The 15,227-nt window shown below is 42.9% G+C and overlaps 1 protein-coding gene across 1 annotated transcript in view; it reads left to right on the top strand.

Annotated features, from left to right (window-relative positions):
* Window positions 1-1,250: 1,250 nt before the first annotated feature.
* Window positions 1,251-15,227, top strand: part of LOC109874096 (metal transporter CNNM4-like) — a 44,331-nt gene continuing 30,354 nt past the window's right edge. The window contains exon 1 of the mRNA XM_020465870.2: window positions 1,251-2,563. Coding sequence (XP_020321459.1) covers window positions 1,288-2,563 — 1,276 coding nt within the window. The 5' untranslated portion in view covers window positions 1,251-1,287. The remainder of the gene's footprint in view (window positions 2,564-15,227) is intronic.

Below are 15,227 nucleotides of genomic sequence, written 5' to 3'. Positions count from 1 at the left end.
GTGAGCCACAATACTTCACACACAGGATGGAAATAGGGGAGTTGTAAAAGGTTCAAATTGAGTAGATCCCAATCTAATTATTTTCTTCTAACGCATACAGGGGCCAGGATCTCTTCTAGCATCTATTTTGTCCTGACTCCTGCATTATGGCAGCTGGCTGAAGACTCCATGAAAGCTAATTTCCAAGAAATCCCATTTGTGTACAGTGTTGGCCACCAAAGCAGGTCATGATCTAGGTAACAGTGGCAGATGCCAGAAGCACCAGGCACATACTAGGCCATACAATGCCCTGCTTCCAGTCCCTCATAACAAGATGGGTATCTACATTGACAATGTAGTACAGGTACTAGCTGTCCTATCAATATGAGCCCCCACAGGTCGGTAAAAACAAGCCTATTTTCAAGTGTTTCAAAATATATTGCAGGTTAGGGCGCACTCAGTTTGAAATACATTTTATACCCCAGTACTGAAATTCTCTCAATGGCTGTCCAATCAGACAGCCGGTGTACTGTACTGTTTACCAACCAGGTGGGGTGCCATGGGCTGCATAGGAGCATGTGCAGACTAAAAGTATACAGTGTGTGATAAAAAAAACAACAACAAACAAACCATGCCAAAAATGTTTTTTGATACCCTGTAGTCCATTTAAAAATACAAATAAATTCTAGCATCCCACCATGAAGGGGCTATATGCCTCTCTGGGCACAGACGTCTATTCCACATTGGTTAAATATCATTGTGGTAATTTCATTGAAATTATGTGGAAACATGATTCAACCAGTGCGTGTCCAGTGCTGCATTCATTTTTAGACTTACATTTTTAGGCTATATAGCCTCAAAACATGGTTTAAGCCATAGTTTTGATATCATCGATGGTCAGTCCTTGCATCCATATCTCTGTCTATGGATTTGAAAGTGGGTATACTTCTACAGCCCCATCCCTCAGCTTTTTACTGAAACAGGGGCGGGGAAAAGTCTTTGTTATTGTTTCAACTGCTGATTGTCGAAAAAAAAAAAAAACGAGCAGAGGGGCTCGCTCATATTCATTATGTGATGTCTCTGATGCGGATTGGAGGCACAGTAGCATTATGTTAATGACGGGCAGGCTGTGCAGAATGAGTAGGTGATCTCAGCTCCCAGTTAGCACAAAGGGAAATAAACATGGCAACAGACTGGAGTGTCTGGCAGGGATCTACACTAACTTTAATAGCTTTCATATGGTGGATGGCAGGCACAGGAGCCGAGACGGGAGTCCCGGAGACTGGTAGTCCCACCCGGATCTTCGGCATGCGGCTGGAGAGGAGTGACAAGCCGGCCACGACCACCAATGACGGGGTGATTCAGGTAACAGAAGAGAGCAACATCTTCCTGAGGTTCTACGGGCTACAGATTCTTCCTGACACCTCATCACAGATCAGATTCACCGACCATGAACATGAGGAAGGTGATGTTACCAGCAACAATACTCCTTTTAACAGGACTTGTGCAGACTATAGCAAAGATATTGTTATCAGGGGTGGCATGAACGTGAGCCACCTCCGAACCTGGGGGGTTCTGAGTTTGAAAATCAAGCCTCTCAGGAAGAGCGAGCTCCAGAAGGAGTATGGGCTGTGTGTCCAGGAAAGCCAGGATGGCAAGTGGTACCTGTTGGGTGAGGATGACGGAAGGCTGCGGGTGGTGGAGGAGAAGAAGTCCATGCTTCCTATGTGGTTCCAGTGCATCCTCATCTGCTGCCTGCTGGTACTGTCAGGTATGTTCAGCGGGCTCAACCTGGGACTCATGGCCCTGGATCCTATGGAGCTCCGGATAGTCCAGAGCTGTGGTACCGAGAAGGAGAAGAGGTACGCCAGCAAGATTGATCCCATTCGGAGGAAAGGGAACTATCTGCTATGCTCGTTGCTCCTGGGTAATGTGCTTGTCAACACAACTCTCACTATCCTTCTGGATGACTTGATAGGGTCAGGCCTGGGTGCTGTGGTCGCCTCCACTATAAGTATTGTCATATTTGGGGAGATTGTGCCCCAGGCTCTGTGCTCTCGCCACGGGTTGGCTGTAGGAGCCAACACTATCATGGTGACCAAGTTCTTCATGTTGGTCACCTTCCCCCTGTCATGGCCTATCAGTAAACTCCTGGACTGTGTCCTGGGCCAGGAGATTGGTACTGTGTACAACCGGGAGAAGCTAGTGGAGATGTTGAGGGTGACAGAACCATACAATGACCTGGTCAAAGAGGAGCTAAACATGATCCAAGGTGCGCTCGAGCTCAGGACCAAAACCGTTCAAGATGTCATGACACCGATCAGTAACTCCTTCATGATCCACAGCGACGCTGTGCTAGACTTCAACACCATGTCAGAGATCATGGAGAGCGGGTACACACGCATACCGGTGTTCGAGCACGAGCGGTCGAACATTGTGGATATCATGTTTGTCAAGGACCTGGCTTTCGTTGACCCGGATGACTGTACGACGCTGAAGACTATCACCAAGTTCTACAACCACACAGTCCACTTCGTGTTCCATGACACCAAGCTGGATTCCATGTTGGAGGAGTTCAAGAAAGGTTTGTTTGGATACACGGGGGCTGAATCCCAAAAGACACCCTATTCCCTGTGCACTACTTTCGACCAGGGCCCATAGGGGTCATTTGGGACGCAGTCAGGGTCACAGGGAGGGAAAGTAGTGAGGGTGATGTAATGAAGGTGGTTTTGTTTCACATTGATTTGTTTGTTTACCTTGTCAGTAAACAAGTTATTTTCAACAAGCTGATGGGGGCTCTTACGATGGAAGTGTGTATGTAAGGTGAGGTGATAGGATTCAACTCGTGTGTGTGTGTGTGTGTGTGTGTGAGAGGTCACTGTGGCACACCTCACCCTCACCTGACAAATGATCACTTGACAAATGACAGAGACACTTGTGCACAAATACAAACATGTTTTTCTCTCACTCAGTTTCAGCCACGTTTAAGTGGTTGTTGGAGAGCAGCTGTAGTTATTGATTTTTTTCTGTGGGCTTGTTTTATGTTTTCAGTATCTCTTGCCTGGAGTATGCTTCCTGCTCTGTTCCTGGTTTACCCCAGCCGATCTCTCACACTGTCGAAACGTATCATATACCTTATCTATGTTTATGTTTCCATTCATTTAGAATTCGAACCCCAGCAGCCTTGTAATTCTCATTCTACTCTCACCATCTCACTCAACCTTGAACAACATAGTCCTACAAAGGTTGGCAGATTCAAATCAAATGTTACAGTGAAATGCTTACTTACAAGCCCTTAAACAACAATGCTTTAAGATGTTTTTAGGAAAAAAACATTCAGAAAAAAATAGATAAGTAAAAAATAGAAAATAAAAGTTACAAATAATTAAATAGCAGCAGTAAAATAACAATAACGAGGCTATATACAGGGGGTACCGGTACAGAGTCAATGTGTGGGGGCACCGGTTAGTCAAGGTAACTGATGTAATATGTACATGTAGGTAGAGTTAAAATGACTATGCATAGATAATAAACAGAGAGTAGCAGCAGCTTAAAAGAGGGGTCTGGGTAGCCTTTTGATGTTCAGGAGTCTTATGGCTGTTTGTAGAAGCTGTTAAGAAGCCTCTTGGACATAGACTTGGCGCACCGGTGGTGCTTGCCATGCAGTAGCAGAGAGAACAGTCCATGACTAGGGTGGCTGGAGACTTTGGCCATTTTTAGGGCCTTCCTCTGACCCTGCCTGGTAAGGAGGTCCTGGATGGCAGGAAGCTTGGCTCCAGTGATGTACTGGGCTATATACACTACCCTCTGTAGTGCCTTACAGTTGGAGGCCGAGCAGTTGCCATACCAGGTAGTGATGCAACCAGCCAGGATGCTCTCGATGGTGCAGCTGTAGAACCTTTTGAGGATCTGAGGACCCATGCCAAATCTTTTCAGTCTCCTGAGGGGAAATAGGCTTTGCGGTGCACTCTTCATGACTATCTTAGTGTGTTTGGACAATGATAGTTTGTTGGTGATGTGGACACCAAGGAACTTGAAGCTCTCAACCTGCTCCACTGCAGCCCCGTCAATGAGAATGGGGGTGTGCTCGGTCCTCTTTTTCCTGTAGTTCACAATCATCTCCTTTGTCTTGATCACGTTGAGGGAGAGGTTGTTGTCCTGGCACCACACGGCCAGGTCTCTGACCTCCTCCCTAGAGGCTGTCTCATCATTGATGGTTGTCTCACCAACGGCTGTTGTGTCATCTGCAAACTTAATGATGGTGTTGGAGTCGTGCATGGCCATGCAGTCATAAGTGAACATGGAGTACAGGAGGGGACTGAGCACGTACCCCTGAGGGGCCCCCGTGTTGAGGATCAGCGTAGCGGATGTGTTGTTACCTACTCTTACCACCTGGGGGCGGCCGGTCAGGAAGTCCAGGATCCAGTTGCAGAGGGAGGTGTTTCATCCCAGGGTCCTTAGCTTAGTGATGAGCTTTGAGGATGCTTTGGTGTTGAACGCTGAGCTGTAGTCAATGAATATCATTCTCACATAGGTGTTCCTTTTGTCCAGGTGGGAAAGGGCAGTGTTGAGTACAACAGATATTGCATCATCAGCGGATCTTTTGGGGCAGTAATGCAGATTGGAGTGGGTCTAGGGTTTCTGGGATAATGGTGTTGATGTGAGCCATGATCATCCTTTCAAAGCACCTCATGGCTACAGACGTGAGTTCTACATGTCGGTAGTCATTTAGGCAGGTTACCTTCGTGTTCTAAGGCACAGGGACAATGGTGGTCTGCTTGAAACATGTTGGTATTACAGACTCAGTCACAGGTTGAAAATGTCAGTGAAGACTCTTGCCAGTTGGTCAGCGCATTCTCGGAGTACACGTCCTGGTAATCCGTCTGGCCTTGCGTCCTTGTGAATGTTGACCTGTTTAAAGGTCTTACTCACATCGGCTATGGAGAGAGTGATCACACAGCTGATGCTCTCATTCATGCTTCAGTGTTACTTGCCTCGAAGCAAGCACAGAAGTAATTTAGCTCATCTGGTAGACTCGTGTCACTGGACAGCTTCCGGCTTTGCTTCCCTTTGTAGTCTGTAATAGTTTGCAAGCCCTGCTACATCCAACAAGAATCGGAGCCGGTGTAGTATGATTCAATCTTAGCCCTGTATTGATGCTTTGCCTGTTTGATGGTTCCTCTGAGGGCATAGGATGATTTCTTATAATCTTCCGGGTTAGAGTCCCACTCCTTGAAAGCGGCAGCTCTACCCTTTAGCTCAGTACGGATGTTGCCTGTAATCCATGGCTTCTGGTTGGGGTATATACGTACGGTCACTGTGGGGACGACTTCATCGACGCTGTCACGTTCTGACCTTTATTTCCTTTGTTTTGTATTTATTTAGTATGGTCAGGGCGTGAGTTGGGTGGGCAGTCTATGTTTGTTTTTCTATAATTTGGGTATTTCTATGTTTCGGCCTAGTATGGTTCTCAATCAGAGGCAGGTGTCATTAGTTGTCTCTGATTGAGAATCATACTTAGGTAGCCTGGGTTTCACTGTGTTTGTGGGTGATTGTTCCTGTCTCTGTGTTTGCACCAGACAGGGCTGTTTAGGGTTTCACATGTTTCTTGTTTTGTTGTATCAGTTGTTCATGTGTAAGTTTGCATATTAAAAGAACCATGGACACTTACCACGCCGCATATTGGCCCTCTGATCCTTCTCGCCTCTCCTCTTCGGAAGAGGAGGAGGAAATCCTTGACAGATGCACTTATTGATGAAGCCAGTGACGGTGCCATTCTCTCACTGCATGATCCCTCGACTTTAGACACACTCACCCTGGTAGACAATACTCTTTGGTTTAAAAATATTGATTTAATCAACAATACACAACATAATCCGGGATGGTGCAATAATTCAAACAAAATATCAAGAAAACTGTAGGCTATTGCACCATTATTGATCATTCCCACATGTCATAGGCATGAACAATGTGCGAATGGACTTGTAAACTAGAGGTATAACCTACTGTACGCTGCAAAATGTGATATGGTTCGCCGACACCGAGACACCTGGAGGGGGGTGGAGACAAGCACAAAGACAGGTGAAACAGGTCAAGGTTTGACAGGTAGTGTCAGTAACTTCCGGTAGCCACTAGTTGCAGTTGTAATAAACACAGCTGTTTCTGTTTTCTTACTCCAAATGTTGCTCTATCTTTTGAAAGGTTTAAGCTATGAAATATTATGACCCCATCACTTGAAGGACACGACCGTTTCCAATTACAATGCCCACAAGTCTCAGAACGGTGTGGACCAGGCACTAAATCAGACTGGGTGAAAAATGACATCATCAATAGCTAGGTTTCCATCCAATTGCCTACAGACTTTCATGCGAATATTCTAAAATCTGCATAAAAACAATATGAGCATTTTCCCACCAGAGATGTTTCCATCAAATTGATGGAGATAAAAGGCTTTGCATGATGACATACTCTACCAAATAAACATTTTAAGGTAAATGGGTTTCCATTGCATTTTACTGATGGGTTTCTCACCCAAAATGTTGCATTATGTTGTGTGTGCCCACTCTGGTATTGGCAATGAGCTAGAGCTCAAGTATGCAGACAATGAAGAGATTATTATGGACAAAAATACTAAATGATTTTTACTTGTCAAACAGCAGCCAAACATCGATGATCATATCACAAAAATAAGACTAGATATTTACCTTGCAATTTCAACACCCTGTGAAGTTCATCATAACTTAAATCATCTGTAGCCTAATAAACTGCACGCTTTCCCAAGGAGTTTTAGTGGGAGGACCACACAACATGTCATCGCGTGACAAGTTTACTTCGATATGATGGTTATTATATACACGTGTGCGTATATAAGCGTTTCCAGTGACATTTCTCTCATATTTCATTTTACTGACACAAAATAATCCCACCTGGTCCAGTGTATTTTGTTTTTGTAGACATTTGGAAACTTTACCTGAAACATTTTCTGTTTCCATCAGGCCTGTCATGACATTTTTTATCCGACCTCCACTTTACTCGCATAAAAGGGTTGGATGGTAACCTGTTTATGATGAAGTTCTTACAAAATGATTGCCTGATGATCTTCTGAACTTCCCAACCTTCCTGATGCATTTCAGTCACTTCAAACTATACTTCCTTCAGATGTAAGTAGTCAGACTGATTTGTAAAAGATTGTCATAGCCCCAATTAAGAAAGTCTACATTGGCCGTTGATTACATCAATTTTTTACATGGTGGCGTTGCAAAAAATGTTTGATTTCAAAATGGGGTCGCGGAGCAAAAAAGTTTGGGAAACCATGATGTAGATGGTGGTGTAGATGGTCCTGGGTAAAATACTTCCTTAGAAAAAAAAGGTTCTTTTTTAAGAGTGTAGGCCTACATGAATCACTGAAAAAGTCTGGTCAGTGGTCAATGTCCAGGTTATAGACTAGCTTCCTGTTGTAATGGCATGAAAAAACAACATGTTTATCATTTGTGCTCTGTGATGTAGTACAACATTACTCATCGATTTCTCATGAAGTGTGTGTATTCCTCACCCTAAAGGATACTCCATGGTGTGTATGTATCATAATTTCCTCGTCATAGAGAGATAATATCACAAACCTTTTCTTTATCCAGGCTGCATCACATGATTGTGACTGGGAGTCCCATAGGGCGGCGCGGAGTGTCGTCCGGGTTTAGCCGGCGTAGACTGTCATTGTAAATAATATTTTTTTCTTAACTGACTTGCCTAGTTAAATAAAGTAACAAATAATCATAAATATATGGCTAAAGTCTCTATTATTCCTCAATGTATCAGTCACTGATTTAATGTACATTTTAGTCATTTAGCAGACACTCTTATCCAGCAATTTTCAAGAGTAATTAAGGTTAAGTGCCTTGCTCAAAGGCACATCAACAGATCTTTCACCTAGTCAGTTCAGGGATTAGAACCAGTGACCTTTCAGTTACTGGCCCAACATTCTTAACCACTAGGCTACCTGTAGATTCATTGCATCATTAAATATATCCCTAGTCTCTTCACACAGCTGCTGTGTCTCCACGCCAGTTGTCAACTGTCTATAGATTGTCATTGGGATCCTGAGCCCTGTCTATCTGTGCTGGCAGATATATGGCCACCCTACACTGTGCTTGGGCAGTTGTGTATATGTGTGCATGCGTGACATTGCTTCATGATAACCCAGCCTAATGTTGTTCATTGTCTATGAAATTAGAAATGTAGCCTTACCCTTTAGACATTATGTCTGGTCCTTGAGTCGATGTCCATGCCTGTGCAAACATCTAATTAGCATAATACAAAATGCCGTTAAAATCCTTCTGTTTAAAGGTCCAATGCAGCTGTTTTTTAAAATATCAAATAATTTCAGGGTAACAAGTAAGTACCTTACTGTGATTGTTTCCAATTAAAATAGTCAAAAAGAAACTAAAATAACTTCTTAGCAAATAGCTTTTCTTAAGCAATCATTTTGCTAGGACTGTCTAGAATTGGTCTGAGTGGGGAGTGGAAAACTGAAAACTATTTGTTAGAAAAAAAGATGCTATCCAGAACCATTTTTTCTGAAGAGTGTAGGCCTACATGAATCACTGAAAAAGTCTGGTCAGTGGTCAATATCCAGGTTATAGGCTAACTTCCTGTCCTGCTCTGTTGTAAATGGCATGGAAAACAGCATGTTTATAATTTATGCTCTTTCTTATTGGTCTATTAACTAATTTACTGCCTGGTGATGTCACATTGTTGGAAAGCTGTGGAGGTTGTTGTGAAGATCTGTTGACTGTTAAGCCTATGGTTTAAGGAAGTTGTTGCGTGGGTGTGACTCATCTGCTTTCTCAGAGCCTCTCTTTATTTCCTTCCTTTTCACTCTTTATCTTCCTTACATTCTCTCTTATCTTACCCCTCACTCTCTCTCTCCTTCCCCCTTTCTCCTCTCTCATTCTCTTCCCTTCCCTCTCTCTTCCTCATCTCTTATCTTAAACAGTTGGCACATTATTTCAGATGTCTTCATAGTCAATCATCGACCCTCTGAACCTTGTACCCAGCAACATTTTCCACTTGTACAAGGCACTCCCTCAGACACATAGGGCTGAGCTCGGGACACACCGCTCTGGGGTGGTTAACTGTAAATTGACCTTTGGCGCATATATCTAGGAACAGGAGTATGACCTTAGATCAGTATCTAAGCAACTTCATACTACTTCAGGTGAACAAGTCATGCACACACACCACACATACGTACACACACACACACACCTTTATGACTACCGTCAAGATGTTGCCTAATCCTCGTGCTGACAAGACCTGTCACGAGACAGTCAGACATGAGTGATTCTCTGTCTACTCCTCCTTTGTGTGTTAGACAACGCAAGGCCAGGGTGTTTCCCTTTCTGTTTCTCTCTCTATCGCTCTCACTCTTTCCCTCTATCAAACAGCTGGAAAGAGGACTTAGGCCTAGGTGTTGCTTCCTCTCCTCACTCCTCACTGTAACTACTGGCTGCTGCTGAGGTTTTCATTGGTCGGTGTGAAGCATGTGTGAGGCCAGTGTGATGTGTTCTAATTTAACAAGACTGACCCCCAAGTGTTCTGCTGCTGAGTCCCTGAATGAGTCTTTGAATGTCTCGTGCACACACACATACACACACAGAACAGGTCAAGCCTAAGAATTGACCAACACTTAACCAATACATTGAGGCTCTGTGGTAATATGATTTAATTAGGTCAGAGATGGAGAAACACAACCTGAGAAATGTGATGTGAACGTAGCCTTCCTGAAGTACAAATTCATTGCAGCTTTCACACAAAATCTATCCAGGCCTATTGAACTGTCAGTTGAATCAATTTTACCTCAAGATCTGATTTTGCTAAAAGCATAAACAGGGCAACAAAGTGTCATCATGAAAGTGACAAATTAGGATTTAGAGGACATCTTAATATCCCTCATTCTCTCTCTCAGCCTCAGAACATCTATTGTTTTGGGTACAACTGCAAAGTCTTTGTCTTGAAATACCACACAGGGTGACAATGTCAACATAGGCATTAGGCATCCGTTTACTCCAAATGGAAAAAGGTTTTCAACGAAAACAAGAGTTTCTATTAGACAAATTCAGGTAGGTCCCTCCCCTTTTGCTTCAGTTTGGTGTCTATCATAAAAGGTAAACAGTAACCATTGCAAAACGTTTTGCAACAGACCGAACATTCTGCAAAGGAATCTGACTAATGTATTGACCCTAAACCCAGACCACTTCCTCAACCACACTGTTCGCTCATATTGGGTGAGAAGGGGTGAATTGTGTAAGGTTGTCTGTTACAACCACAACCAACCACACACACACACACACAGCACTGACTCACTGACCATGCCTGCAGGACTGTCGTTCCTCTTTACTATGGTTTGAGAACCGAAATACTGGTGATTGTTGTTACTGCATATCATTGGATATCCTGCAATAATTGGCTGTTGAGACTTCTGCAGAGTTTTTTTTTATTCATGGAAATTCACTAAAAAGCTATTCAGAAAATATTCACACCCCTTGACTTTTTCCACTTTTTGTTGTGTTACATCCTGCATTTAAAATGGATTAAATTGATATTTTGTGTCACTGATCTAGACACAATAAGCCATAATGTCAAAACAGATTATTTTTTTGTTGTTGAATGTTTTAGAAATGTATTAAAAATGAAAAGCTGAATTGTCTCTAGTCAAATGTGCTTATCAAGTCACATAATAAATTGCATGGACTCACCCTGTGTGCAATAATAGTAGTAATAATACCCCATGATTTTTTAAATGACTACTGCATCTCTGTACTCCACACATGCAATTATCTGTGTGGTCCCTCAGTCGAGAAGTTGATTTGAAGCACAGATTCAACCACAAAGATCAGGAAGATTGTCCAATGCCTCATAAAGAAGGGCACCTTTTGGTTGATGGGTGAAAATAAAAACAGCCAACACGGAATATCCCTTTGAGCATGGTAAAGTGATCAATTACGCTTTGGATGGTATATCAATACATCCACACGCTACAAAGATGCAGGTTTCCTTCCTAACTCAGTTGCCGGAGAGGAAGGAAACTACTCAGGGATTTTACCATGAGGCAAATGGTGATCTAAAACCATTAGAGTTTAACGGCTGTGATAGGAGAAAACTGAGGATGGATTAACAACATTGCAGTAACGCCACAATATTGACCTAATTAACAGAGTGATAAGAAAGAAGCCTGTATAGAATACACATTTTCCAAAACATGCATTCTGTTTGCACTAAAGTAATATTGCAAAAAATGTGGCAAAGAAATTAATGTTTTGTCCTGAATACAAAGCGTTATGTTTGGGGCAAATCCAACAAGACATCACTGAGTACCACTCTTCATATTTTCAAGCATGGTGGTGGCTGCATCATGTTTTGGATATGCTTGTCATCTGCAAGGACTAGGGAGTTTTTTTAGGATAAAAATAAACTAAATAGAGCTAAGCACAGGTAAAATACTAGAGGAAAACCTGGTTCAGTCTGCTTTCCAACAGACACTGGGAGATGAATTTACCTTTCAGCAGGACAATAACCTGAAACACAAGGCCAAGGCTTACCAAGATGACAATGAATGTTCCTGAATGGCCTAGTTATAGTTCTGACTTAAAACGTCTCAAACAATAATTTATTAAAGACTAATGGTCAAATATTGTACAATCCAGGTATGCACAGCTCTTAGAGATTTACCCCAAAATCACTCACAGCTGTAATTGATGCCAAAGGTGATTCTAATATGTATTGACTCAGGTGGATGAAGTAAAGATAGAACAATAATATATTTTCCATTTAAATGTATAATTCTGTGTGGATCGGTTACACAAAAGGACAATTAAATCAATTTGAATCCCCCTTTGTAACATAACACGTGTAAAAAGTCAAGGGGTGTGAATACTTTCTGAATGCCCTGTACATATTGTATACACTTTTATTTCTGGGAATTAAATAGGCTGCTACAAATTAACAGGAGAGAAGCCTGTCATTCTGTCCTAATTCTTGATCATACTAATCGTACACTGTATATATTTTCTTCTGCTTTTCATTTCATAAAGAGTTAGGACAGGTTAAAGTGGCTATACAAGTAGAAAAGTTGTATACAGTATAGCCTACTTAGAATTCAATGGAGAAATTAAGAAAAAAAGAGTCTCTTGTAACTGCACATATCAACAGCCACTTTATGAGAATTAACACAGGGCCTCTACTGTTTTCAAATCAAATACATTTTTATTGGTCGCATACACATATTTCATAGAAGTTATTGCGGGTGTAGCGAAAGGCTTATGTTCCTAGCTCCCACAGCGCAGTAATATCTAACAATACACAGCAATACACACAAATCTAAAAGTACGAGAATGGAATTAAGAAATATAGAAATATTAGGGCGAGCAACGTCAGAGTCCAGAGTATATATGTGTGAGTGTGTTTCTATATATACAGTGCCTTTGGAGAATATGCAGACCCCTTGACTGTTTCCACAATTTGTCACAGCTTTATTCTAAAGTAGATTAAAAAATAAAAATCCTCAGCATTCTACACACAATACCTCCTAATGACAAAACGAAAACAGGTTTTTTAGAAATGTATGCAAATTTGGCAGTGTTTACAGCACTACATCACTTTTAAATAATGAAGCACCTTTGGCAGCGATTTCATCCTCAATTCTTCTTGGGTATGTCGCCACAAGCTTGGCACACCTGTATTTGGAGGGTTTCTCCCATTCTTCTCTGCAGATCCTCTCAAGCTCTGTCAGGTTAGAGGGGAACGTTGCTATACAGCTATTTTCAGGTCTCTCCAGAGATGGTCGATCGGGTTCAAGTCCAGGCTCTGGCTGGGCCACTCAAGGACATTCAGAGACTTTCCCGAAGCCACTCCTGCGGTGTCTTGGCTGTGTGCTTAGGGCCATTGTCCTGTTGAAAGGTGAACCTTTGCCCCAGTCTGAGGCTCTGAGTGCTCTGGAGCAGGTTTTCATCAAGGATCTCACTGTACTTTGCTCCGTTCTCTTTGCCTCGATCCTGACTAGTCTCTCAGTCCCTGCTGCTGAAAACATCCCAACAGCATGATGCTGCCACCCCCATGATTAGCTGTAGGGATGGTGCTAGGTTCAATCCAGACATGACGCTTGGCATTCAGTCCAAAGAGTTCAATCTTGGAATCTTGTTTCTCATGGTCTGAGTCTTTAGGTGCCTTTTGGCAAACTCCTAGTGGGCTGTCATGTGTCTTTTACTGAGGAGTGGCTTCCGTCTGGCCACTCTACCATAAAGGCCTGATTGGTGGAGTGCTGCAGAGATGGTTGTCCTTCTGGAAGGTTCTCCCATCTCCACAGGAACTCTAGAGCTCTATCAGAGTGACTATGGTGTTCTTGGTCACCTCCTTGACCAAAGCCCTTCTCCCTCGATTGCTCAGTTTGGCCGTGTGGCCAGCTCTAGGAAGACTCTTGGTTGATCCAAACTTCTTCCATTTAAGAATGATGGAGGACAATGTGTTCATGGGGACCTTCAATGCTGCAAAAATGTTTTGGTACCATTCCCTAGATCTGTGCCGCAACACAATCATGTCTCGGAGCTCTACGGACAATTCCTTCGACCTCATGGCTTGCTTTTGCTCTGACATGCACTGTCAACTGTGAGACCGTATAGACAGGTGTGTGCCTTTCCAAATCATGTCCAATCAATTGAATTTATCACAGGTGGACTCTAATCAAGTTGTAGAATAATTTCAAGGATGATCAATGGAAACAGGATGTACCTGAGCTCAATTTTGAGTCTCATAGCAAAGGGTTTGAATACTTGTGTAAATAAGGTATATTTTTCTTTTTTTTTACATTTGTAAAAATGTCTAAAAACCTGTCTTCACTTTAGCATTATGGGGTATTGTGTGTAGATTGCTGAGCATTTTTAAAATTGAATCCATTTCAGAATAAGGCTGTACCAGTCTAAAAGTTTGGACACCTACTCTATCATGACTCAAGATATAACCCAGATGCAGACACGGGAGGAGGAGAGTACAGTTCTCAGGTGATTTATTCGAAACACGGGGCAGGCAAAGGGCAGGTCGAGGGCAGGCAGAGGTTTGTGATCAGGTCAGAGTCAGGCAGGTACAGGACGGCAGACAGGCTCGGGATCAGGACAGGAAGAGGTTCGTGATCAGGTCAGAGTCAGAATGCTGGTAAGACAAGACGAACTGGCAACAGATAACAGGTATAAATACACAGGGGATAATGGAGAAGATGGGTGACACCTGGAGGGGGGTGGATACAAGCACAAAGACAGGTGAAACAGATCACGGTGTGACATACTCATTCCAGTTTCTTTATGTATTTTTACTATTTTCTACATTGTAGAATAGTAGTGAAGACATCAAAGCTATGGAATAACACATGGAATCATGTAGTATCCAAAAAAGTGTTAAACAAAACGAAATCAATCGAAATCGCGTCATTAAATGGGTTTCCGCACAAACAAGCCTAAGATCACCATGCACAATGCCAAGTGTTGGCTGGAGTGGTGTAAAGTTCGTCGCCATTGGACTCTGGAGCAGTGGAAACGCGTTCCCAGGTGTGATGAACCACGCTTCACCATCTGGCAGTCCGACGGATAAATCTGGGTTTGGCGGAAAGCCAGGCGAATGCTACCTGCCCCATTGCATAGTGCCAACTAACGTTTGATGGAGGAGGAATAATGGTCTGGGGCTGTTTTTCATGGTTCAGGCCCCTTAGTTCCGGTGAAGGGAAATCTTAACACTACAGCATACAATGACATTCTAGATGACTCTGTGCTTCCAACTTTGTGGCAATAGTTTGGGGAAGGTCTTTCCTGTTATAGCATGACAAAGTCCCTGTGCGCAAAGCGAGGTCCATACAGAAATTGTTTTTTCGAGATCAGTGTGGAAGAACTTGACTGGCCTGCACAGAGCCTTGACCTCAACCCCATCGAACACCTTTGGGATGAATTGAAACTCCGATTGCGAGCCAGGCCTAATCGCCCAACATCAGTGCCCAACCTCACTAATGCTCTTGTGGTTGAATGGAAGGAAGTCTCTGCAGCAATGTTCCAACATCTCATGGAAAGCCTTCCCAGAAGGCTATTATAGCAACAAAAGGGGGACCAACTCCATATTAATGCCATTGATTTTGCAATGAGATGTTCGACGAGCAAGTGTCCACATACTTTTGGTCATGTAGTGTAGTTGCTGGTTGAAAATACAATCTACAC

This window comes from Oncorhynchus kisutch, linkage group LG3, assembly GCF_002021735.2.
Source record: "Oncorhynchus kisutch isolate 150728-3 linkage group LG3, Okis_V2, whole genome shotgun sequence".
Taxonomy (NCBI): Eukaryota; Metazoa; Chordata; class Actinopteri; order Salmoniformes; family Salmonidae; genus Oncorhynchus; species Oncorhynchus kisutch.
The sequence above is the reverse complement of the archived record's forward strand: the minus strand, read 5'-3'. Positions and strand labels throughout refer to the sequence as shown.